General features: G+C 35.7%; 2 protein-coding genes across 6 annotated transcripts in view; one reads left to right on the forward strand and one right to left on the reverse strand.

Moving 5' to 3' along the window:
- Positions 1-140: 140 nt before the first annotated feature.
- Positions 141-15259, reverse strand: DUS4L (dihydrouridine synthase 4 like). Of its 4 annotated transcripts, XM_023537985.1 has the most exons (8): positions 15126-15259; positions 10822-10958; positions 6916-7037; positions 4585-4702; positions 3449-3571; positions 2519-2745; positions 1547-1803; positions 141-310 (listed from the first exon to the last, which is right to left on the reverse strand). In XM_023537985.1, the coding sequence occupies exons 2-7, from the start codon at positions 10935-10937 to the stop codon at positions 1556-1558; spliced, it is 954 nt and encodes a 317-aa protein (XP_023393753.1). In that variant the 5' UTR covers positions 10938-10958; positions 15126-15259; the 3' UTR covers positions 141-310; positions 1547-1555. The 4 variants fall into 4 exon arrangements, with proteins under 4 accessions (XP_023393753.1, XP_011370803.1, XP_011370805.1 ...); XM_011372501.2 differs by lacking the exon at positions 141-310 and having other exon boundaries at positions 1471-1803; XM_011372503.2 differs by lacking the exons at positions 141-310; positions 15126-15259 and adding an exon at positions 14598-14846 and having other exon boundaries at positions 1471-1803.
- A 128-nt stretch (positions 15260-15387) lies between these two features.
- The window catches only part of COG5 (component of oligomeric golgi complex 5), a 290537-nt gene continuing 279175 nt past the window's right edge, over positions 15388-26749 (forward strand). For both annotated transcript variants that reach the window (XM_011372500.2, XM_011372499.2), the window contains exons 1-3: positions 15388-15536; positions 20156-20295; positions 26344-26401. In XM_011372500.2, coding sequence (XP_011370802.1) covers positions 15443-15536; positions 20156-20295; positions 26344-26401 — 292 coding nt within the window. In that variant the 5' untranslated portion in view covers positions 15388-15442. The remainder of the gene's footprint in view (positions 15537-20155; positions 20296-26343; positions 26402-26749) is intronic.

The following is a 26749-nucleotide window of genomic DNA, read 5'->3' on the forward strand; positions in this document are numbered from 1 at the left end:
TAAGTTTTTCTGCTCTTGTCCATGGACTGGGAAGAAGCTTTAGCGTGACGTTTGGGGACTGACAGGGAAGGAAACATTGTGGGTATGGGTATATTGTTTCAATTACTATTTTCCAGGTTTTCAAATTCTGTGAACATACGAAAATTACTAAATATATATATTTTCAACATTGACAACATGAGGAATGCAAAACAGTATCTTCCTGGAGACAATTATTTTGGGAACATTAAACATGAAAAAGAAATAATTTATAGAATATAAAAACATTGAAGTCGGTGCTTTTTCTTATCACAAATATACTTGATCATATCTAAAAGAAAAAGACAACATAAGTTAACCATAAGGATATGGTCATAAAAACATTTAAGTCGGTGCTTTTACTTAGCACAAATATACTTGATCATGTCTAAAAGAAAAAGACAACATAACCATAAGGAAGTTTTTTAAACAAACAACACGTTTAGAACTCTTTGGCTTTCCACAATGGTCTCTTTGAAAGACTTACTCTAATTATGCTGTTGTCAACACTAGTGTAATTCACCTCAGAGTTAACTTACAAACGTAAGACGTAATGACGACTTAAGTTTTGTCGATGGCCCCCTATTGTAACTACTGATGTCAAATGAAAAAGCCAGTTATCTTTAAAACTACATTAATTGAAAAATGAAAGCAGAGATGTGCCTAAGAAAAAAAATATGGCAACATGGTGCTTATGTTAAAATTAATTCATTTAACATTCCCAAACTCGAATTAAGCAGTTTTAGACAACTGGCTCCTTTTATAACAGTTTTCATGTTGGTAACATAGACCAATATCTTAATTATGGAACATTTATTTTAACTTGATATTTAATTTTTGCAGTGACACATTCACTAATAACAAAATTCTATTAGTACATTCCAACCATGGAATTTTAAGTTAAAATTATTAACTGCTGAGAGGCATAAAAATAACATCAATAAAAACAGCATGAAAATTGTTTTTTTGAATTAAAAATAAAATCTGGTTACTACTTTCCAGGAAATAATATTTCATATAAATCATCTTCAGATTAGCTACCAAATTTTTTATACTTAAAATGTGGTGGAGTGAAATTAATTTTATCATTTTAGGTAGTTATATTTACCAAGCTCTCAATCTTCAAGGGATCTGGAAGGCTTGAAATATAACAAATTTAATGTCAGTTAAAGAGTTTCATGGAACTTAAGTTTTAAATTATAAAAAAATCCTATCTAATTAAATTTAGCTACCTCCAATTTAAAACAAATACCTTGAGGTGTGTAATTCATGAATTAGGAAGTACCAGTTTGATTTTCCAATCTGAACTTTCAAGTTTTGAATGCAATTCTATATAGAATTTCTTGTTCCTTTTCATTTTATGTAGAGGTTGGCATTTGTTGTCACTTCACTGCACTTATTTTCATTAAAAACAAACTTCATGTTAACTTGCAGATACTATATGAGTCATACTTTTAGTATTAAAATAAAAACTTTTATTTAAAAATGTTAACACAGTTCCTTTGAAGTATACATTAAAATAACTTACGAAGTCCAGTCAAATCCCATAATGGTCTGTAAGGTAATCTAAGACAGCGGATGTGCTTGATAAAGCATTAAATACTCTTTTTTCCTGCCTTGAAGTTATCTTTTCCATCATGTACATTAAATGTTGATGGAAACACATATAAGGAGTTCCAAGTTCAAGAGCAATGTCGACCCAGTCCCAGATGCATTTTAGTGGGGTTTCCTCATATCCAGCAAACATGGCCGGGTTTGCTAAGAGTCCTCTTGCTACCATCACACCTACAGAGTAAAGCATATCACATTTGTCCACACGTTAAGAACTCATAAAGTCAAACTCAATGAAACAAACAGATACTAAAAAAAAAAACTATTATAACAAAGTTTCACGCTGCCCTTTTATTAGTCTGTTTAATTCAATTATAAAACTATTTTGAAATATCTTTTTGTAAACCAAGAAAGTTTATATGTACTTATGGGTATTCTTTATTTAGACTTCTATGTTAAACAATTAGTCTTTAGGCTCTTTTTAAAGGGTAAATCCAGGTTGTTATAAATTGGACTTGCTTAATGTTAAGTTTATCTGCATTCTCCCATCTACCAATAGGTATCACAGGACTTGGTATGCCATTAATTTAAGGCAATAATGAAATTGCATAGCAGTCTGGGTTCCTCTGGTTCCTATGACTAATCGTGTTCACTCGCAATTCTAGTCTAGGTGTTCTATTTTACTAATAGGCTATCTGGGAGATTCTTAACTAGTCACTCACTGGATATGATGGTGGCAGAAAACTAACTGACTTAATGTACCACAATTAAAATAACTTATTGTTTCTAAATAGAAGAGTTAACAGCATTTTAATGAATTGCTTAGCTTCAATCAGTACAAGAAAATATAGCTCTAATTTAAGGAAAATAATGAAAAATCATATCAAAATTACTATCCCACTCCCATTTTTTTTTTGCTAGTTAAAAAACTCAGGTACTTATTTCTTACCATCTGTCCCAGTAATATGACACACATTTTGTGCTTCTTTTAAGCTTCTAATGTCTCCATTAGCAATAACAGGTATAGACATATTTTCCTTAATTATTTTAATGGCCTCATAGTGAACTGGCTGATGTCTTTCTTCAGCAGTTCTTCCATGGACTGTAACCCAGGAAACTCCTGTTGCTTCAGCCTTTCGACAAAGATCTACGGTTCTTGTAAGGTCATCATGGATCCTATAATTTCAAAATTATATCCATCTTTTCAAAGCACACAAATCAATGCTAAAATTAATAAAACTAAAGTATTTCCTATAAAACAGTTAGTTTTGCTATATCATTACATGCCACTATCATTTAAGATTTTAAATTTTGCTATTTCATGAGTAGCAACAATGGATGACAAGTTTTATCTTACCTAGTGCTCCTCTCCTTTGGCTTTTGTAACTGAAAAATCATCCAATTACTGTCACACATGAACAGAAAGATGCTATCCTAATATTTGCTGTCCATATCACAACCACCAAGTGAGAAAATACTTTATTTTGAAATATGTTTTTATCCTGTCACCACGAAAACAATTCCTGGTTTATTTTCATTGTGAAATTTTAGTGTAAGTACCATTTTCATTTTCCACTCTTGGTACCAGGAATGTTTCTTAGCGTTAATTTAGTACATGGAAAAAGTTGAGAGTTTCTTTTGGGGGAAAGTTTTTAATAATAAAGGGATGTTTTTAATTTCTGTTAAAAAATACAAAGAGTTAGTTTTGATTATAAATAAAAATTATGGCATATACTCATTTATTAATTGTTGTTTCAACATTTCCATATACCAGCTATAAATTTATTAAGGATAGATAACCCCATAGCACCAGACAAAAGGAATATGCTTTTTATTTCCTAAGAACTATCTTGTCAATAGATTAAAATGTTGTCTTTACCTTATTTTAATAGATACTGAAAATCTGGGATTTTCCACTTGATTTCTTACTTGTTTCACCATATCTTGAACAAGTTCTGGCTTGTTTATTAAGCAAGCTCCATAACCTTCTGCCATTGCCCACCTTTATAAAGCAAACACAACAAATAAACTGTAAATAGCTGGAAGAGAAAATAAATTTATAAAAGCACTATAAGTGCATCTATCTATTTATCTATCTAGCGATCTGGAATGAAATCAGATTTTTACAATTCCCAGATCCAACACTTCTAAGTGGATCAATGTGAAATTAGGAAAACATGTTCCCAGCTCAAAAAGGGCTTAGGGGAAATGCTTTTCTTTGGCAAGTGAGACAATTAAATTAAAATTCATTCAACCAAAACAGATTTAAGTATTTGTAATTAACTGCAATTTTTCAGATTTTTTGAATTCCAAATTTGATGTTTATTGTACATAACGAGGTTTTATTAGTCTTAATAGTAGAGAGATAGTTTTGGCTTACAGCATGCCAACACTACTAAACAGCTTATTTAACTCACTTAATGGGTATACAAATATGTCTAATCTGATTTGGATTACTTAAAATTTTGATTTTATTCTTTGGACACACTTTGAATTACTGTCAGATAATCTAGTACAGTGCTAGAAAGGTAGGGATATTATTGTCAAATTAAGTGCATCCTATCAGTACCCCATTACTTAGAATCAACCAAATAACTGTGGTGATGAAAAAAAAGATAATTATAAGGAAGTATTCTTATAAAGAAAATTAGGAGAGAATAAGTGGTGATCTCTCAAATCACAGAATTATAGTTTCTAGAGCAAATATGTCTAACATGACAGTAAAAATACATTCTTGGGATTGCTATAAACATTAGTGTCTCACATAACTACTTATGGATGAGAGTCAAGGCAGATCCACATATTAAAAAAATTCGAGAGGTGAGGTGAGACAAAACACTTTTAGTCATTGGGAAATGCTTTTGTATGTATGTTCCTTAGTAATCTTTCCTTTTCTTGCTTCTTATATAAAGGCCAAGTGCTTTAACTATATTTTCCTTACTTTTTAATTCTTGGTAATGTTCACTAGTTTTTCTAATCTTTTTTGAAAATTCTTTCAACTTCTTTGAGCTTTACCTCTGAGGGCAACCACAGTTAATGTCTATTCCATTCGCATAAGGACAGACTATACGAGCAGCATCAGATAAAAGTCTTGCATCATTAGCAGCAAACTGAACAATCAATGGGCAATCACCTGATAAAATGAATAGCTCAACATTAAAATTCACAGAAACACACACAGAGACATACACAGACACTCACATAAGATACCAAACTGTTTGTACATGATAAATAACAACTGTTCAAACAAGGTAGTAATAACATAATTTTAAATATTTTAAGTTAAAAGGAATTTACATTAAGTACAAATTCAAACAGTATAAAATTTACTAAAATGAAAAGTATTATATTCTTGACAAACAGATCCCTTTTCCAAAGGTGAGCATTAGTTTATTGTATTCCAGAATAATTTTATGTATACCTGTAAAAGTTAAACAAATGTGAACATTCTATGTACACTGCTATGCCTACTCTTTTTTTTTATGTGATATATCTGGGAGCTATAGTTAGACCTATTTTCTTCTTTTTAGTGGCATATTCTACTATATAGATGAACCACACAGTGTACTTCTAGAATTCTTTTCATCTGTGGCTCTTGCAAGCAATGTGATGAGGATACTCTTACATACATGCTTTTGTGAGTATATTCATGGGTTAAATTCCTAAGAGTGTAACTATTGGATAGGTAGCTAATATTCTGATATTACAAAAATTTCTTTGAAAAGAGTTCACCAGTATAGATATACACCAATATGGATGAAAGTTCTTGTTTTCTCATAACTTATCCTACATTGGATATCCAACAGTGTATATTTTTATTCGTGGGCTCACTCTCCAAATTCTTTACATTTTCTATGCACAATTTTTCTTTTAGTTGTTCCTTTTCTTATTTAATTTTTTAATGAAACAATGAAATGAATTCTGCTATATATCATAACTATCAAAAATATTATAAATATTTTTCCCAGTTTGGGTTTGTCTCTGTGCTCTTTTCTTACATATAAAAGTTTAAATTTTAATATAACCAAATGTATCAGAGCTTTCCTAGGTTTTAAAGGACATATCTTTTTCATCTTTGGGTTAGTGTTATAAACTCTGGATAAATGTTTTTAAATTTTTCTAAAGGTTTTTTTGAGGACTACCTATATGAGATTTACTGGGTGTCTGCCAAAATGCAGATTTCTGGGTACCACCCTAGTTCCACTGATTCAGAATTTTGATGGCAATCCCTGATTTACAGTATTATCATGGGATAGAATCTGCTTTTTTCTGAGGACATAAGGTACTTTCTCTTTTGTAACTCGAGAGTTACAGAATTTCAATTTAACAATCATTCATTGGTCTAATGTATTTTTAACACTGCTAGAAGCTGATACAAATCAGTAAGAAATAGTTCTAGCCCTTGACAAGCCCATAGTCTAGTGGGAGAGACAAGTATATAAAGAGGTAATTACAACACAGTAGGATTAAATACAACATAAAGCCTGTGCTTCAAAGAAAGGACATGAGTGGATGGTGGTTAGGAAAGTACTTTGGCCACAAAATCTGAGAACTGGATTAAGAAGCATAAAGTGTCGTTTATCCAGAGAGAATAGGGACATAGGAAATAGGTATGGCTGAGAAAGATATTCTAGGTAGAGAAATGTGAGAGAATAGGGCATGTTCGGGGACTTAAAATAACTTACTATATGTAAAGAATGACGTCAGTGGGCTGTGGAGAGTAACTAATGGAAGACAAAGTTGCAGAAGATGTATTTGGAGGCTAAATCATGAAGAATGTTATATATTATTCACAGGTGCTGGAATTTTGCTGTTTAGGCCAGTCATTCTCAATCTTTAGCAAGCTCAGAATCATCTAGAGGGCTTTTTAAAACAGATTGCTGGACCACGTACTGAGAGTCTCTGAGTAGGCCTGGAGTGGAGCCTGGGAATTTCCATTTCTATCACATTTCCAGATGATGTTGATGCTGCTGGTCTGGGGAATCACACTTTGAGAATCACTGCTTTTAGGTCTAAGAGATGTGATCAAATTTACATTTTGGAAAGATCACTTTGGGCTGTTTGGAGGATAGTTTGGAATGAGACAAAACTGGGGGCAGTGAGATAGGACTCTAATAGTCTGTGTGAGAGAATGGAGGCCCTAAGGAAGACTGACCTTATATTTTGTATGTCATCCATAGTTCCAAGGCACTGAATAAAAATATATTTAAAAAGACATTGCAAACGAATAAAAAAAACGAAAAGATTTTAAAATAAAATCTTGGCAGTGTGTTGTCTCATTGGCTAAGATAGTTTTGTTTTATTTTCTAAGTTTTACAAAGTGAGCAAACTCTAGGTTTCACATACCTTGGTTTGTGGTAAATTCACTGTCTCTGGCTTTTATAGATCTGACAAAATCAGCAGCAACTATCATTGGTGTATAGCACAGATCACAACTGTATTTTCTTACTAGTGTTCTAAAAGCCAATCTGTAAGCATATAAAACTTTAGTTAGGCATTTTAAATCACCACAATCATATGTACTTCCAGGTTTAATTTAGCTAATTATTAAAAACTTATTAAAGTTCTGCCTATAGGAAGATGGAGGAGATGTACTTTTCCCTATTCTTCCAGCTTAACTAAAAACTCTGGATATTATATGTAAAACGTAAGAAAACTCTGAAAGGCAGAGAAGAAAGCAGCAGGCTAGTGATGTCAGGACCTGAGGAAAGATAATGTTGAGTTTCTTGGGTTTCTTTTCGCCTCAAATATCCCAGGTATGGAGCTGGCAACCTGGAAATACCAATGGTTGTAGACAAAAACAGCCCCAACCAAAGTCTGTTCTTCCTAACTAAAGGACCCAGAAAAGGGAAGCCTAACAAGAGAGAAAACTCTTTAGATAACAATGGCTCTACTCAGGCCAAACACCAGAGAGAAAACTGTGGCTCTGCCTTCATAAGAAAAAGTTGAGTGTGGAGCTAGACTTCTACCTTCTCAAGGCTATAACAAGGTCTCTAACATCCTTCCAAAGTAGTATCAGAAAAGGCCAGGTAGGTGGCTGGGGCTGTACTCTCTGCTGATCAGTAACAAGGCCCACCTCAGTGGTATCTGTGCCAGCCACGTGGGGAGTCTGGACTTCCACACATCCCCAGGAGTAGTGAGGTGCCCTTCTCTTTCCTCAATGGGAGTAGTATTAGGGCATGCTTCCTGAAGAGCCAGGACTAGACCACCCCTCCGTGAGGAGCTGTAACTGTCACCCCTGCTCAGCAGTAATGAACTCCCTGCCCTCAGAGTGTCAAAAAAGATCAAGTGAGGAACCTAGACTTCTACCTCCACCTGATAGGAATGATGTGGTGCCTTCTCATCCTTCTGCTGTGGTGGTGTCAGAAAAAAAAAAAAAAAAAAAACAGTTAATAAGAAGGTTCAATAGTCAGAATCAATGTAATCCACCATATTAGTAGGCTAAAGAAAAAAAAATCATTTATCAATTGATGCAGAAAAAGCATTTGACAAAACAATACTCATCCATGATATTTTAAAAAGAAAAAAAAAATCCCTCTCAGAAAAACAGGAATAGAGGGGAACTCTCTCAGCTTGAGAAAGAGCATGATAAAAAAAAAATCCCACAGCTAACATTATATTAAAGATAAAAGACCACTTTCTCCCTAGATCAAGAACAAGGAAAGATGTCTGCTGTCATCATTCTTATTCAATATAGCCCTGGAACTTCTAGTCAGTGTTATAAGGCATGAAAAGGAAACAAAAGACATATGATGGAAAGGAAAAAATAAAACTGTCCTTATTTGCAGATGACATGATAGTCTACATAGATAATCCTAAGGAATTTATCAAAAAAAATTCTCCTAAAACCAAAAAATGAGTTCAAGAAGTTTGACATATGAAAATCAATTTTATTTCTATATGCCAGCAATAAACACATACATACTGAAATTAAAAGTATAAATCTATTTACAATCACTCAAAAGAGAAATAATTGAATTTAAGTTTTACAAAATACACACAGAACTCACTCTGAAAACTATACAATACTGATGAGAGAAATCAAACAAGATCTAAAAAACATGGAAAGACACTGTTTATGAGTTGGGTGACTCAGAATAGTAAGGAATTCAATTATATTCAAGTTGATATGCATATTTAATATAATTCTTATGAAAATTCCAGCAAGATGTTTTGCAGATATAGACTATCATACTAGTTTATTTGGAATGGCAAATGAACTAGAATAGCTAAAACAATTTTGATAAAGAAAAAGTGGGAGAACTCAGTTTACCTGATTTCAAGGTTATATAGCTAGCTTCAGAAATCAAGACTGTGGTATTGGTGGAGGGATAGACACAAAGATCAATGGAACAAAATAGAGAATCCAGATGACGAGCCATACAAACATGCCCAATTGACTTTTGACAAAGATGAAAAAGTAATTCAAAAGTGAAAAGATAGCCTTTTCCACAAATGGTGAATAAATTAGACATCCATAGGCAAAAAAAAAAAGAACTTTAAGCCTTGCATTTATACAAAAAATAACTCAAAACTGATCATGGTCTTAAATGCAAAACATAAAGTTATGACTTAAAGAGAAAAAACAAAATTTTTAGACTCTAGAGCTGCACAAACATTTCTTACACTTGACACCAAAAGCACAATTTACAAAATAAAAAATTAATGAATTAGACTTCATCAATAAATAAAAACTTTTGCTCTGCAAAAGTCCATTCGTTAAGAGGATAAAAAGGTAAGGTACATACTGGGAGAAAATATTTGCAAACCACACATTTGAGAAAAGAGTGGTAACTAGAATATGTAGAGAACCCTTAAATCTCAATAGTAAATATATACAAATGGCCAATAAGCACATGAAAAGATGTTTGACATAACTAGGGAAATATAAAACCACAGTGAGGTGCCAGTTCACATCCATTAGAATGGCTAAAATAAAAAAGAAACAAAGAACAAAAACATGTATTGGTGAGGATGTTAAGAAATCAGAATCCTTGTGCACTGCTGATGGGAATGTAAATTGGTGTAGCCACCATGAAAAACAATATGGAAGTTCCTCAAAAAAATAAAAATAGAATTGCCATATGATCCAGCAATTCCATTTCTGGGCATATAACCAAAAGCAGGGTCTCAAGATATTTATACATCCACGTTCACAGCAGCATTACTCACAAGAGCCAAAAGATGGAAGCGACTCATGTGTTCGTCAACTGACAAATGAATAAAGAAAATGTGGTATATATACATACGGCGAAATATCATTCAGCCTTAAAAAGGAAATTATGATAAATGCTACAACATGGATGAACCTCAAGGATATGTTACATGAAATAAGCGAGTTCCCCAAAAATACATATTGTATGATTCCACTTATATAAAGTATTGAGACTAGTCAAATTCGTAGAGGAACAAAGTAGAATGGTGGTTGCCAGGAGCTGGGGGGAACAGGGAATATGGAGTTTAATGGGTATAAAGTTTCAGTTTTGTAAGATGAAAAGAGACTGAACGTACAACAATATGAATGTATTTAACATAACTGAATTATACACTTGAAATGTTTTAAAAGTAAATTTTAAGTTGTGTGTATTTTACAATTGAAAAAATTTAAAAACCAACTTAATAGTAAAAGAGCAAACAATCCAATTAGAATATTAGCAAAAGACATAAACATTTCTTCAACAGCATGCAAATGGCAAATAAGCACATGAGAGGATGTTCGATATTACTAGCCATAAAGTAAATGGAAATCCATGAGGAGATATTGCTGCAAACCTATGAGAACAGCTAAAATAACAAAACAGTGACATTGTGAAAAGTTGGTGAGGAGGAAGAGAAACTAGATCCCTCAAACATTGTTGGCGGGAGCATAAAAATGTACAGCCAATCTGAAAGTTGGGCAGTTTCTTAAAACTAAACATATAACTACAATATGACCCAGCAATGGCAGTCTTGGGGATTTGTCCTCTGCATGAATGCTTATATTTATTTAATACCCATTATATCTTTATAGGTGGGAGTTGTAAGCACTACCATTTTTATAGATATAAAAAGTAAAGCTTGGAGAGGTTCATTGTTTAATCAGGGTCACACACATGTCAGGCAAGTGGTAATACCAGGACATAAGCCTAAATAGTGATCCCAAAGTTAAGTGTGTCTGAAGATCCCATGTGGTTGAGGTAGTCTTATTTTTAAAAAGTCAGAGCATAAAAAGGAAATCACATCTTAGTTCGTTAACCATTTAACAATACTTACTTTGAATATCTAACCATTGGAGCACAGACTTTAACCAGATGCCCAGAATGAAACATTTCTATTGGATCTTTTTTTCTTTCTTGACATATTGTGGTTTGTATGCAGTCCTTCTTCATGAATATAGATTCGTTTCAAATCTGAAAAAGACAATCAGTTTGCACAGAGAAATTTACTTTCATTAGATAAATTCCCATCATTCTAACAATTTTGATTGCCAAGAATATATATTTTTCATCAAACTGTGGGCTCAGGAATCTTTTTAGCTTCTTTTCACAGTATCAAATAGGCTACAACAGAATTCTACCTCTATTTATATGGCACTGATAGTTTTTAGCATAGTGGGAAATTATGTTTAAGTTCTATACAAATTATACTTGTTCGAGTCAACCACTAACCGTTTCAAATTCTATACTTAACTCATTATAGCAACATTTTCTGCTCAAATTAATAAATGCTCAAGATGTGGAAAACTACAAAATTTTTTCATAGTATATCATGTTATGATTTTTCGTGTTACTTTTTAATTTTTCCATGTTACTTTGTTTGGCAATGATAAACCAGGGAATTTGATCGGAATCATATTGTATATCATACTGTGTATGCCTGGCACTTTGAAATACCTTGTTTTATCCAGGAAAGTTAAATGGCATTAATTGAATAACTTTAGTTAGTAGTAAGCATTTCCAAAAATATAATAGTATATTTTCTCAACTTCTATTCCTTGTACCTAAATCAGAAGGCAAAAAAAAACCTTTATTATTTTAAAAAATTTAAATGTAGTATTATCTAGTGAAAATTTCAATTATAATTATGTAATTGCATAGTAAATCGCTTTTATATCCAAAGAGGTATAAATGATTAAACTAGGTAGTTCATAGTATTTTATAATTGCTATACTTAAAATCCTGTCATTTCACAGTGTTAGCTACTTTCCACATTCCAACTTTTGGTCTTAGAAACATATATGAGCTAACTTTAGAAAGGTTTAATTGCTCAACATGCAATTTTTTAAAAATGTGGCTCATCCTGAAAGTACTGATATAACCTAAATAAAACCAATAATTTTAATTTCCGTAGGTAGAATGTGCAGTTAGAATAAGATAAACTAGTTTTACTAATAATAACTGTTCAATAAGTCCAACTTAAGAAAAATTTAGACAAAGTTATTAGCATTTTATCTTTTCTAATAAAAATTAGAACAATGTTATGCCACATACGTAAAGGACAAAAGGGCAGTTCTCTTTCATGAGTCAAACCTGTTTGTTCTCTCCTGCATTTCATATCCTAGTTATGCTGTTACCATCCACCTATACTCTCTCAAGTCAGAAACCTGGGGTTTCCTCCACTTCTCCATCTCCCAGAAGTGTACCATGTGGTACCTTTAATTAAATCTTGAGTACATCTTCATTGTCCCACATTCTATGTGCACAATCATAATTTCCAATTTTGACTTCCAGTCTTCTCTGAATCCTAGATAGAGTTGATCTTACTTACCCACTACACCCATTCCTTGGTTATCATGTGCATTTGCACTTACTTTCATAGAGCATAATAACAACACATGTCTGTCTCTTCATGAGTTTTTGAGGGCATGGACATGTATTTATTCATTCAACAAATATAAGTTCCTGCTACATGTTGGAAATACAGGCAAAAATACATTTCCTATGTCCTTAAAAATGTATTAGAGTTAGATATAATTACATAAAATAATAGCTCTAATACACACACACACACACACACACACACACACACAAATTTAACCATTGTGGAAATAACTGTCTAGAGAAGTGAGAGAAGTCACTAACAATGAAGGAAAGAAAGCTTGAGCTGACACTGCATGGGAGATGGGAGAGTATACATTTGCAGAGAACACATATAAAACCATAGAGGCTTGAAAGTGTTTGATGTTTTCAGTGACTCATTAATGTTGCTTGAGTTGTAACCGGACTAGAGAGGGAATAAGAGGGCCTAGATAGTAATGGGCCTTATATACCAAGATTTTTTAGATTTTGTAATGTATGGCCTTGGTTCTCAACCATTTTTTCCTCTCAGTAGGTGAATTTCACATATGCACACAACTTGCTAACATATGTACATGACATACTTCCATGGGTATACCAGATATTTTTGTACAGGCTGTATGTCTCACTTTGTATACCAGTTTTAACTGAAAAATTTTAGCATAGAAATGACATGATCAGATTTCTGATTTAGAAAGATTTCACTGGAAGGAGCAGGCCTGTTGGCAAAATATCAGTAAAGAGACAATTGTTGTGGACCAGGCCATGTATAATGAGCATCTGGCCCAGGATTTGGGGAGTGAAAACAGCGATAAAAGAATACATTTAGAAATAAAAATAAACTGGTAAGATATTTAGGAGGTGGAAATCACTTCATGACAGTGCATGCTATGTAGGAAGAAAGAATTCTAGGATGACATTATACTTTTGGCTTTAGGGACTGGATGGATGGAAATTCCAATCAATGAAATAGAGAACCAGAGTAGGGATAGGTTTTGGCAGGGGATTACATTTGGGTACACTGAGTTTGAGGTGCTCATGGGATTTCCAGATGGCAATGCCTATGACTGTTTATAAAGATATAGTGCTCAGGAAAAAGCTAGAGCTATATATTGAACCTTTCACTTTTAGATAAATTGAAACTAAAACATGGGCAAAGTACTTAAGAATGCCTTATCTTGCAAGAAATCCTTCCAGAACACTAACATTTAAGTAAAAGATAAAAAGAATGCAAAGGAGACAGAAGTGACCTCTGGAGCTGGGAATAAGAAACCTGGAGTGACATTCAAAAACCAAGAGAGGGGAGAGTATTAGGAAGGGGGGATGAGATATGCCTCTTAAACATCACAGAAAAGTTAAGTAAGGTAAAGACTAAAAAGTGTGCAATGGTAAGGTCTGTACCAAGGTAAGGACTGTACCAAGAACAATTTCATTCTTATTCATCCTTGTAATTTTGCTGAATGAATACATAGGTCATTAATTCTCAACTATGGTTGTAGATAAGAATGATATGGGGAGCTTTTAAGAATTAGGATACCTAAATCATATCCCAGAGCAACCGAATGTGAATCTCTGGATTTTTAAAGGTCTCCAGGTGATTTCACTGTACAGCTAAGCTTGGGAAAAATAAATTCATATATTCTAAAGCACCTGGTACAAATGTATGATTAAATGGATGTCTATATTACCTATTAGGTCCTTTGGGATAAGTTATGGATTGAGTCTAAACTTATGCTGGTATGTATAGTACAGTATCAAAAGTCTTCATTAACTAAACGAATATTATGCAACTTTCCTAGAATCGTCTAACGTAAAAGCCAAAAAAAGACCACATATTTCAAAGATATCCTTATTAACATTTAAGATTTAAAATTTTGTGTATTATGGATTATGAACCCAAATCTGGGTCTGAGTACGCTGCCCTTGGTAATTCATGTGACCTCCATTCAGAAACATCAATCCTATTCACATTGTGATTGAGATCAAATTATGCTAAGGAAAAACCTAATACAAAGAGAAAGCATAATACAGTGTATCATGAAACTTGCTTACCTAAGTTGCTGTAAGTATTAAATCCATTTAGATTTATAAAGTACTTAGAAAAGAGTTTGGCACAGGTTAAGTACTATTACAGCATCTCTTGAAACAGTCTTAGCAGAATCAAGAGAATCAGGAAACTCTGAATTGGAAAAAAAATGGCGTTCTGTGTACATAAAGGAAGAGTTGCATTACTTTTTATGAAGAAATGCTTACATTAACTTCTTGCATACGTGTGATTGTCGATTTATTAGTATTTATTTTGGGAGAAATCTAGGTGAATGAATAATGCAGCTGTAGCAGCGGAGAAGATGACAGGAACTAACTTGATTTTACAGCTCAACACTGTTAGTTGAGATATGGAAAATCCATCAGATTGTAATATGAAAAAGTTTGGCATCATTCATAGCATGTAGCTGAAAGTGAGAGAAAGTAGAAAAATAGGTCCAGATCTCCTGGGAGGCCGGAGACTGAGTCCACTTGTATTTTCCTGGTGCAGTCTTCCTTCTTCATCGACCCTTCGGCTCTCCCTAATTCTCACGCTCTTCATTCCCGGCAACTTTCCTTCCCAAGCCTATCTCGCCTGTTTTTACCCCAGAATTGCAAACCAAGGCGTGTAGCAGAGAAAGTTGGGTAACTATTAACTCCCGCCAGCTGTGCTTGTAGAGACCAGCCAAGTTCCCAGAAACCCCCGCTCTTCTCTCCGGCCTCCACCGAGAATCCCTTCTTAGGTTAAATACTTGCTTTAGCGATAATCGCTGCGGCCACGTTCCGGCGCCCACTTTCTTTTAGGCCAGGGGAACGACACCAGCCACCGCGGCGCGGCGGGACACAGCTGAAAGCGCCGGCCCCGCGGATTCGGCTTCCTGGGTGCGCTGGGCCCTCGGCGCCCGCCTACTCCAGGACCCACGCGAATCCCAGCCACGTTCAGCCAGGCTTCAGCTGACTAAGCCGACTCACCAGGCGGCCAGGGTGGGCGGAGCGGAGCGTTTAGCGCTGGGATTTTGCGTCACCCTCTGGGCAGGGCCGCCGCTGACGTCATCACCCCGGCACCTGCCAACATGGAAGGTGGAGACGGCGGAATCGCTGTGGCTGGCCATGGCACTCTGGGCTCTGGGGCGGCTGCGGCGACAGTAAGGGAGCTTCTGCAGGACGGTAAGGAGTCGGGGTGGGTCGGGTCATCGGGTTTGCGGGCTGTCCTCCTCCGCACCTGGGCCCTGGTGGTGGACTCAACCCGTCGCTTTGCAGAAAGTTTTCCGGTCTCGACGTGACCACTCCCCTCCGCCCGGCCCCCTGGCTTCTGGGTGCTGGCCTCCTGATTTTCCTGGGACACCTGATTTCTGATTGCTCCTCTTTTTTTAATTCTACCCTCCACACACACACTTGGGGTTTCCATGAAGTCCTGGGACCTCGCACCCGGTGACCTCCGTTGGCAGCTACTGGCTGCTGCCGCAGTTCTTGACGAAAAGGTGAAGCATTAAAGTCTTACACGAAAGGTGTAAGACTTAGAACAGACAACAGATACTTGATGAAAGAGGGCCTTATTTTTAAAAAGAGGTGGGAAAATTTCCTCTTAAATTCTTGGTGTGTACAAGTGGCCCCACTTGCAAGCTCGTTTGTTTCTTAGCAAGGCGGTTTATCCACAACCATACACGAAGGAAGGGTGTAGAGCATTCTTTCAGGCTGGGATTAACCATATGTATTGAATATAGCACGTTTATTGATAGTTTTGGGTAGAAATTGCTAGAAAGTAGAAGATAAGCTAAATATAATACGTTTGAGAAGCTCATTAAATTGTATCAATTCAGTTAATAAGCCCCGAATCTGTCTTTCAGACTAAAGTTTACATTTCTGAGACCCTTCTCATCTGTTCTTAATTTTTTTCCCGAGGTGTCATTACGTTATACTTTGTATTAAAGTATTTTGATAATCTTTCTACTGCATTGTTCCACAGTGTTAGTAACGTTACCTTCCATATAGTAGGTGCAGAATGTTTTTTAATTGAACATCACAGTGAGAAACATATGCACACATTTGCAGACTAAAGTAGGTTATAAAGGAATGAAATAAAGTTGTAAATTGTTTGACTGTTGTATATCTTATTATTGCCTTTCATAATTTATATACTTTTGTCAAAACTTGCTAATGATGTTGTTGTTCTGAACTAGATTATGTTCGATTCTCCAGGTTAAGATCTCTGTCTAATGCATCTTTGTATTTTAATTTAAATTCCATTTAAGCAAGTTTTGAGCTCCTGGTATATGTGCAAGTCCCACCTTAAAGCAGCTCACCATTTTAGTAGGGGAGATGGTCTTGTAGAGCTGTAAAGGTAGGCACTTAATGTAGGCCTGTAAGGGTAGCAGTAGAATTGTGTACAAGGTAAAACAATACAGAGGAGGGAGTATCAGGAAAGTCTAGATAGAACTGGTTTAGGAGTGTAAATAGAACTTTCTCAGGTTAAGAAGTGGAAAAAACAACACATGCCAGACATGGGTATACAGTTCAGTAGAATGCAATCCAGGAACTGTAATCAGTTTTTGGAGGGTGACTATTCCTCAATTCTGCATTTTGTATTTCTGCTTTCCCAGTTTCCACAGCGATTATTTAAATCTTTACGCATTTCAGACCTCTCCCTTCAAGCTTAACAAATGACTTTCCACTTTTCTCTAAAAAAAGAAAAAAAAATCCATCAGGTGTGAGCTTTCTCCGTTTCTTGCCATCAAACCTAAGCTAAAGCTGAACTTGCAACCATCCTTTCTTCCCTTTTTCTCTCATATTTTCAATTACAACATAAGTGGAGTCTCTGCTCTTTCCTAAGGACAGTCTCTCCACTTGTGCTCTGGAATTTCTTCCTGTATTCTCAAGGACCCGGTCATTCTCATTCTATGCTTTTGAAAAAACTTTGCCAAGGTCTTCAATGACTTCCTTGTGGGTAAATAAAATGGACACTTTTTTGATCCTTATTTTACTTGAGCTTGTAAAAATGTATGACTGCTTTCTGGAAATGTTTTCCTTATGTGGCTTGAGAGTTCCATGCTTTAAAGAAAAAAATCTTAATTCTCTAAGTGCTCTTTTCCATTTTCTTTTAGATACTTGTCTTCTTCAGTTTGCCCCTAATTGAGTAGTTCACTCACTCATCCCCTGCAACATTCCTAAGGAATTAAACATTTCCATCATTGAGTGATGCACTGTGTCAGTGATAGAGAATAGGATTATAGGGTTGATGTGCAGATGCATAATTTGAAATTTTTTGAGGTGTTACTGTGTGCTTCCTATAGGAATGAGAACACTGTAAAAGAGAAGCATTATATGACTTTTTGAGGATGGTCTTCAAATGCTAATCCAATGGCCAGTATTCAACCTACATTGTATTAGATCTTTGGAAGATCTTTGCCGCTACTGATCATTTACTTCATAATGCCCAGTTTGTTTTTTGCCATTCTCTCCTGTTTCTTTCTCTCTGAACACTCCTTCGTCTCTGATTGCTCTCATTTCCTCTACCCCTAGATCTTTGGTGTTTTCTTGGCTTCTGAACCCTGTCTCCCCCATTTCCCTCTTTTTGCGCATTATAAAATTTCTTCCTAAATCACGTTATCTTTTTTCATGGTATCAAAATTAATATCTGCACACAAACACATGTGGTCCTTACCTTTCTTATGAACTATAGAACTGTTTACTGGACAGTTCTATGTTGATAGTGAACAAGCACTCATAGTTCTATATATAAAAGCCTACGTATGAACAAATTGTACTGGTTCTACATATGAAAAATTGAAATGAATTTTAACCTCTCTCCTGTAACCTTTTTCTCTGGTAGACTCTGTTACCATTAATTACTTATGGCTAGTTAGATATATGATTCTTTCTATGCAGATTTTGAGTTCTTTGGAGGTTAATGGTCTGGCTTAATGCAAAGCTGAATTCTCTATGTCAGTTAATCAAGGGACTTGGGAATTATTCTTCTTGCTCTACCTAATCACCTGTTTTCAGCTTAACTCTAAGTCCTGCACATTATAGTGTCTGAATATTTGTCAGATTCGTCGCTTCCTTGATATTCTTAGTGCCACTGTGTTAGGCCTTCATCATGTCACTTGGGTTGTTAAGTGACCTTACTGGCCTCTTTGGCTCTATTACACAGGTGTGCTGGTAAACCAGCTTCTGGGAAAATAGGTAAAGCCCTGATTTTGTAGTGGATGCCAATTTTCATGGTGTTAATCCTCTCACCATAGTTAGTTTTAAGGTACCTACATGTGAGTTGGCTCACAAAATTTCTGAAAATTTAACAGCTCTTAAGAGCCATTACCAGCCAGCTCCAAAACATAAGTGTGGCTAATCCCTTTTCACTTACCCTCCATATTGCTGCCAGAAACTTCTATAAGCAAAGCTTACAGTGTTCTTTCTTGGATTTAAAACCTTAAATGTGGTGTAGTCTGAACATTTGGATGTCTTACCAGCCTCATTTCAAACTGCCTCCCAACCTTCCTTTGGAACCTTAACTCATCATTTTTAACCCCTTCTGCCCAACACACTGTGGTCTAGACATACCGAAATCAATATTCCTCCTATTTCTCAAAACACGCCATGATGTTTGCTGCCTCTGAACCTTCCTTCTTCTTGAAATGGCCTTCTCCACTTGTCTGCCTGGCAGGATCCTTAATTCTGCAAACTAGGTGGCAAACTAGAAGGAGATGGTTCTCAGCATTAAGGCTAGAATAGCCCTTTCCTTTTACTTCACCCTACTTTGAAAGTAGTGAAGAATGCGGAATAACTTCCAGCTGACATATAGGTTAATTAATTTGTTCAACTAATAATGAGCACCTGCCATGTGTTAGGCATTGTTTAGGCTCTAGGGATATGGTAGTAAAAAAGATCTTGCTCTCATGGACTGTTCTCATAAGTACTCTATTTTGCTTGTTAACTTCATAAGCTGTCAGGCAGTCTTACAGCTATCATGGTTAGGAAATAGTGGTTTATACCTACATTGAGCTCATTTCTACATATCTATTTTTAACTCATAATTCCCCAATTTTTCTCTCATTCACGGATTTGTGGATTTCTATAGGGAAATATATCTTAACATCTAGCATCACTTTTCCCCGTCAAGAGTTTATTTTGAAGTTTCTCTTTTCGTTTACTATTTTATAAATCCTAAATTTCAGTAATACCTATAAGTTTGTATTTGCTTATTTTTATTAAAATTCCAGATTCACTTTTTTATAACAGTATTTGTGCATTGATCTAGAGATATCAGAGACTATAAATATCAAATGTAGTTAATTTCTCTGTTGTCATTGTCAGTGACCTTATTTTTTTCTGTTAAAGGCTATGGGGAGTAGTTCATTTTTAATGTTTTACTCAATATTTTCCTTTTGACTCACTCATAAAAATTAACTTTTAGTAGTGTAGCATAGTGGTTAAGAGTGTGGGCTCTGCAGCTAGACTGCCTGGGTTCATATCTTAGACAATAAGGTTGGACAAGTTGCATGCCACGTCTGTGACTGTCTCTTCATCTACGAAATGGGGAAAATGATAGTTTCAACAGGGTTGTGTGAGTTAATACTTGGAAAGTGCTTAGATCAGTGCCTGGCACATAGTAAGCCCTCAGTGAATATTACCACTCTTCTGCTGCCTCTTCCTCTTCTTATTTACAGTAGTTTCTGGTGTATAGAAATACCTCAAAATATGTTAACTATGATTGTAATTGTTTTGTTGTTTATGTCTGTGATTTGGTGCAGCATAATTGATAAAGACTTTTCCTTATTGTTTTCTTCCAGAGTGTTATAGTGATTTTTTAAGTGAAGACTTTGATGTAAAGACTTATACTTCCCAATCTATTCATCAAGCTGTAATTGCTGAACAACTAGCAAAACTTGCCCAAGGAATCAGTCAGTTGGATAAAGAACTACATCTACAGGTAATTCCAATCTTCTTGATGATACAGATTATTCAGATTAAAGTGATAATTTATCATTTTTATAATCCTTTTATTTAATCTAAATGCACATTTACATGAACAGATGTATAACTTAACCAGTGTGGCTTATTTTTCAAATTATAATTTAGAAAAATTTTCTGTAAACTACTTTTTGTTAGTTGAAAAACTAATATGCCCATCTGTCCAAAACCTGTTATTCTATTATTCATCCTTTTTTTTTTTTTTTACCACTTTAACTGACATGCAGTGAATATAAGAGATGGGCAAAAAATAAGATGACTGATAAATGATAGAAAATGGGATTTTGGAAGTAGAACTGTGTGAATAAGAAATACTGGGATGTTCACATTGGCAGTTCACACTCATGAGCAAGAAGTGTAACATTTGCTGAAATTACAGAGTTCATAAACTGGTGGTGGGATAGAACACAATATAGGGCATTAGGAGGAGGGTCTTAATTTCAGCTGTTTTGTTGCCTTTTATATCACCTAACATCTTTGAGTCTTTGTTTGTTTTAAAAAATTCAAGTGAGTAAGAAGGAAAAAGTTGTACTAGAAGATCTTGACAATTCCTTCCTCTACTACAATTCTATAATTTTTATTGGGCGATTTTATGGTATACTTCCTAGTGTTGCTTTTGTCTGAGTAGGCACTTAATAAATATTTAAATGAATGAACAAATTCATGAATGAATTGACTGTTTACCAGGAAACCTAAATCTGGTATAAGATGAGACATATTTGCTTAAATGTTTTCTGTCTTGCTTTCTTCATCAATTGAAAGAGCAGCTTAGGACTGGGATGACTTCTAAGGTCACTTCGACTCTAAAATTCTGATTATATAATTAGAATTCAATATTTATTTTTTGCCATTTTAAAAATATTTTATTTTTCAATTACATTGATATACAATGTATTAGTTTCAGGTGTACAATGCATTGATTAGACAGTTATATAACTTAGGAAATGATTACCCAATAAATCCAGTCCCCATCTGACACCTTAAATAGTTATTACAATACTACTGACTGTTCTCCATGCTGTTTTCTACATCCCATGACTATTTTGTAATTACCGATTTGTACCTCCTCCCTTTACTCATTGCCCTGTCTCCCCATCCTCAATCTGACAACCATCAAAATGTTTTCTATGAGCCTGTTTCTGTTTTTATTTATCTTATTCTCTGGTTTCCATATATAAATGAAATCATATGACATTTACCTTTTCTCTGTCTGACTTATTCTCCACTCAGCAGAATACCCTCTCTAGGTCCATCCATGTTGTTACAGATGGCAAGATTTAACTTTTTTTTTTCATAGCTGAATAATTTTCCGTAGTATATATGTTCCACTTCTTTATCCATTCATCCATTGATGAACACCCAGGTTGCCTCCATATCTTGGCTATTGTAAATAAATTCTGCAACGAACATAGGAATACACATGTCCTTTTGAAGTAGTGCTTTGGGTTTCCTCGAATAAATACCCAGAAGTGAGATTATTGGGTCCTTCTTTGTCTTTTGCTATATAACCTTTGTTTCAAAGCCTATTTTGTCTGATGTTCTTACCCCACCTTTTTTTGTTTGTTTCCATTTTCATGAAATATCTTTTTCTATCCCTTTCAGTCTGTGTGTGTCTTTGGATCTGAAGTGAGTCTTTTGTAGGCAGTATATGTAAGGGTCTTGTTTTGTTATTCATTCGGCCACCCTGTGACTTTTGATTGGAACATTTAATCCATTTACATTTAAAGAAATTGTTAGACATGTAATTATTGCCATTTTATTATTCCTATTTTTGATCTTTTTTTTCTTCTTAAAGAAAGCCCTTTAACATTTCTTGTAAGACTAGTTTGGTAGTGATGAACTCCTTTAGCTTTTTCTCGTCTGGAAAGCTTTTTATCTGTTCTTTGATTCTAATGATAGCTTTACTGGGTAGAGTAAAATTGGTTGTGGGTCCTTTTGGTATGTGTGCTACCAAAGCAAGCACAGAAGGTCCTTGCTTTTCATCACTTTGAATATTTTGTGCCAGTTCCTCTGGCCTGTGGCGAGTTTCTGTTCAGAAATCAGCCAACAGTTTTATGGCAATTCCTTTGTAGGTAACTAACTGCTTTCTCTTGCTACTTTAAAATTCTCTCTTTATCATTAACCATTGGCATTTTAATTATGATATGTCTTGGCATGGACCTGTTTGGGTTCATCTTGTTTGAGACTCTGCGTTCTTGGACTTGTATGTCTATTTCCTTCACCAGGTCAGGGAATTAAGTTTTCAGTCATTATTTCTTCAAATAGGTTTTCAGTTCCTTGGTGTGTCTCTTCTCCTTTTGGTACTCTTATGATGCGAATGTTGATATGCTGGATGTTGTGTGTACCAACAATCCTCATTTTTTTGGATTCTTTTCTCTTGTTGCTATTGCGGTTGGATGTTTTCTGCTACCTTATCTTCCAAATTGCTGATCTGATCCTCTGCTTCATCTAACCAGTTGATTCCCTCTAATGTAGTCTTCATTTCAATTATTATATTCTTCACTTCTGACTGGTTCTTTTTTATGTTTTCTATCTTCATTTTTATGTTTCCTATCTCTTTATTGAAGTTCTCACTGAGATTATTGAATATCCTTATAACTAGTGTTTTGAACCCTGCATCTGGTAGATTGCTTGTCTCTATTTTGTTTAGTTTTTTTTTCTGGAGCTTTGTTCCGTTCCTTCATTTGGGACATGTTTTTTTGTCTCTCCATTTTGGCTACCTCCCTGTTTGTTTCTATGTATTAGGTAGAACTGGTGTCTCCTGGTCTTAGTAAAGTGGCCTTATGTAGTAGATGTCTTGTGGAGTCCAGTGGCACAGTCTCCCTGGTCACCTGAGCTGGGTGCTCCAGTTGTGTACCTTGTGTGCGTTATGTGTGCCCTCCAGTTGTAGTTGAGCCTTTGTTGTTGTTGGCACGTCAGTGGAGGGGATTACCCTCAAACTGATTAGTTGTAAGGACTAGATGTGACTACAGTGGAGGAACTCTTGTGCGGGGGCTGATTGTATAGAGCAGGATTCACTTTAGCAGGGCTTTGGTGCCTGCCCAGTCTGCCCTTTGGGTGTGTCATTTCGTGTTGTCTGAAGCTGGGCACTAGGTTTATTGTTCTAGGGCCTCTTGGGAGGGGCTCTGGTGCAGACCAAGGTCAGCTGCTTCCTGCGCATTGTCTGGGGCAACTTGTTTGAGCTGCAAAGTGACTTGCAGATGGTTGCTACTTGTGCTGGGCTTTAAGGTGTCTAGAAGAGGTTAAGCTGAGAACTGAGGCTGGTTGGTGTTAGTGCTGAGATGGAGCTGCTTAGCAAGAGGTATGGGGCATATAGAGGTCAGATGCTGCTTGTTTGAGGTTTGTGAACCTTTGAGAGATTTTAGGAAAGTCTGCAGCCTGAGCCAAGACAGGCTGTTTGTATGGAAAAGCCACTGAAAGTGGCTTGGGTGGGCCTGCAAGTTGGTTGGGGTGAGGTCTCAGGGAGTGATCAGAGCGTGGTGACCAGTTTTAGCCAAGTTAATGGAGACTCAGATATGGTGCCTGCCTGTGTCTGCATGCAGGGATGGGGGAGATCTCAACAAAGGAACAATGACTTCTGCCAACACTTCTGTCTGGGAGAGAGCTGCCTTTCCAGCCCTTACCCTGAAGCCAGATAATTCAGTTCCTCTAGGTGTGGCTCTGGTGCCTTTCAAGCTGCTGCACTAGGCCTAGAACTCAGAGCAAGAGAGTCTTTCAGTAAGTACGTTTGTGTGCAGGCCTTTTAAGAGAGGTACCTTGGACTCCAGCAGCCTTCCATATCAGCCACAATCTCTGCTGTTTTCACAGCCAGAAGTTGTGGAAACCTCTCTTCCTGGCACTGTAACCCTAGGTGGGGGAGTCTGGTATGGAACTGGGACCCCTCTCACCTCAGGGGTGGCCTTCGTAGCCCAAATATCCTTCCTGATTTTTAACCATCACGCATGGGTGTGGGTGTAGCTTATGCTGTGTCTCCATCCCTCCTACTAGTCTCGATGTGGCTTTTTCTGTATATCCTTACTTGTAGGACTTCTTATTCAACTAGACTTTAGGCAGTTCTTAATGATCGTTGTTTTGTAGTTTAGTTGCAATTTTGGTGTGGTTGTGAGACGAGGAAAACACAGTGTTTAGCTGCTCCGCCATCTTGACTGGAACCTCAGTCTTTATTGATAAGCATTTATAAAACACTTTTAAGTGTCAGGCTTTGCATTAGGCTCTAGGGACAGAAAAATAAACACATTTTTCTGCCTCTACAAGGACTCACAGACCAGCGGGAGAAATAATGACAGGCAAGTGATATCTGTTTTAAATAGAATGGTATGAAGTGTTAATAGAGATCTCAGAGGGTGGCTTTTTTCGAGAACCACCTGAAATCCTTTCTGTCCTTTTATGGTTGGTATTTTCCTTATTCCTTGCATGCAATACCTTTTCTGCAGGAATAACATCTCTTAGAGGGGAGAAGTTACACTTATGGTAGTTTTGGATGTGAGGTGAAAGTTTCTGAGTCCTAGTATGAGATTTGTACCAGTTGAAATTGTTTTTTTTTTTACAGAAAAAAATTGGGTTGATGCTAACCATACTCATAAATAAATCATAATGAAAATAATTAAAAATATTATTGAGATGATCAAAATGACCAAAGATGTACTAAGGCGTAAATTAGTTGAGGCTTAGTACAGAAAACAGAAACTACTCTGGGTATTTAAAGCAGGGAGATATTTGATACAGAGAATTGGATGCACATATGTAATCGTTGGATGACAGCTAGTCGACTGAGTTGAAGGATATGCCCCTGATGCAACACAGAAGCCTGGAAGCTCCTGCTATTATCTCCCATGCCACTGCTAAAATTCTGCTTCTGGGTACCTGGTAACTAAACTATGGAATGACCAGCGTATCAACTTCTTCTAAATGCTCAGGTCTCAGGACCTTGCTTACTCGTTGAAACAGTAACAGGAAGATAGCTTTCCTTTTTCTTCTGTCTTCTAAATCTCTTAGCAAGTCATCTAATTGACTACAGCAGAGTCTTTGAAAGTATAGTTTTAGACTTTTCAACCTTTCCAAAGTCTAAGGTACAAATAATAGAGAATTAAAAGACAATTCATCTTGTTAGAATGGACACATTGATGACTGTATCAGTGGACTGGGGGAAATTTACATCTGGCAATCTTAAGGATAAGAGACATAAGGGACCAAAAGTAACACTTATTTTAGATGGATATGATAGAAAGAGCTTCATAGAATGACACTGATATCTGAAACAGGACTAAGTGGAGGATGCAGGGATTCCATTGAATGAATGCTTGTTGCTTAGGAGCTTCAGTTTAGAGATTAGACATGAAACTTCTTATTCATTGGGTTAAAGGATCAAAAGTGATAAAGATTCTTGTAGTCTAAAGATTTACATGTTTTCTTAATGTTTCTAGGACTTTCTTACATGTGGCCTTTAACTCAATCTTTTTAGCTTTTTAATTTTCATAAAACCTTTTTAGTTTTTTAATTTTCATAAAAATAAATCTTCTGTAGGGAAGAGGATTTGCTGCGACACTTGGAAACTGGAAGCAGAGACATGTTCAGGGGTAGGTAGGCACTGACTCTACTTTATCTTTCCAGATTGGAATGTGGTCTTGATGATGGCTGAATTAACTTCAAGAACTAAGAAAATCTGATGTTCGAAAACATCTTTAAAAGGAAAGTGTATAATAGCACAGCAAGAATTAGGTGTTTTTTATTTTTCATTTTTGGCACAATTCCACCTGTACATTCTATTAGGAAGGGAAGGGCTAGTGAAAATGCTGTATCTTCTTTGGCTCTGTCGAACTATAGAGCGTGTTTGTGTTCCTGTTAATAACTTATCTCAAACACACTCTTGTAATCTGTATTTTTTTTTTTTTGTTAGTATTTGCCCTCATCTTATCTGGAGAGAGACCTTTAGTTCTACATTGCAGTTAGAAAGAAAAAATATCTGATACTTAAGAGTATATGCTGATTATTCAGTTTTGATTTTCAGGTTGTTACAAGACATGAAGATTTACTGGCACAAGCAACTGGCATTGAGTCTTTGGAAGGTATATTTCCATTAATTATTACAGATTCTGTAGAGTTAAACCAGGGATTGGCAAATTTCTTCTGTTAAGGGTCAGATAGTAAATATTTTAGACTTTGAGGGCCGTACTGTTTCTGTTGCACCTACTAAACTGCCATTGCAGAGTGAAAACAGCCAGATAATATGTAAGTGAACATGTGTGGCTGTGTTCCAACAAATCTTTAATAAAACTTTGCTGACCCTGAACTAAACTATCTGGGTTCAAATTCTTGCTTTCACTAGATGCATAACTTTGGAGAAGTTACTTAATCTTTCTGTATCTCAGTTTTATCTATAAAGGAGAAGTATTAATAGGCACTAACATGGTGTT

The sequence above is a fragment of the Pteropus vampyrus genome, unplaced genomic scaffold, assembly GCF_000151845.1.
Source record: "Pteropus vampyrus isolate Shadow unplaced genomic scaffold, Pvam_2.0 Scaffold208, whole genome shotgun sequence".
NCBI classification, from domain to species: domain Eukaryota; kingdom Metazoa; phylum Chordata; class Mammalia; order Chiroptera; family Pteropodidae; genus Pteropus; species Pteropus vampyrus.

Coding starts and splice junctions, on each gene's coding strand:
- DUS4L (XM_023537985.1), bottom strand. CDS start 10,937: ATGAAGAAGGACTGCATACAAACCACAATATGTCAAGAAAGAAAAAAA. Junction 7,038..10,821: donor CCAATGGTTAGATATTCAAA/GTAAGTATTGTT, acceptor ATATGCTTACAG/ATTGGCTTTTAGAACACTAG. Junction 3,572..4,584: donor AACTGTGGTTGCCCTCAGAG/GTAAAGCTCAAA, acceptor TGCTTTATAAAG/GTGGGCAATGGCAGAAGGTT.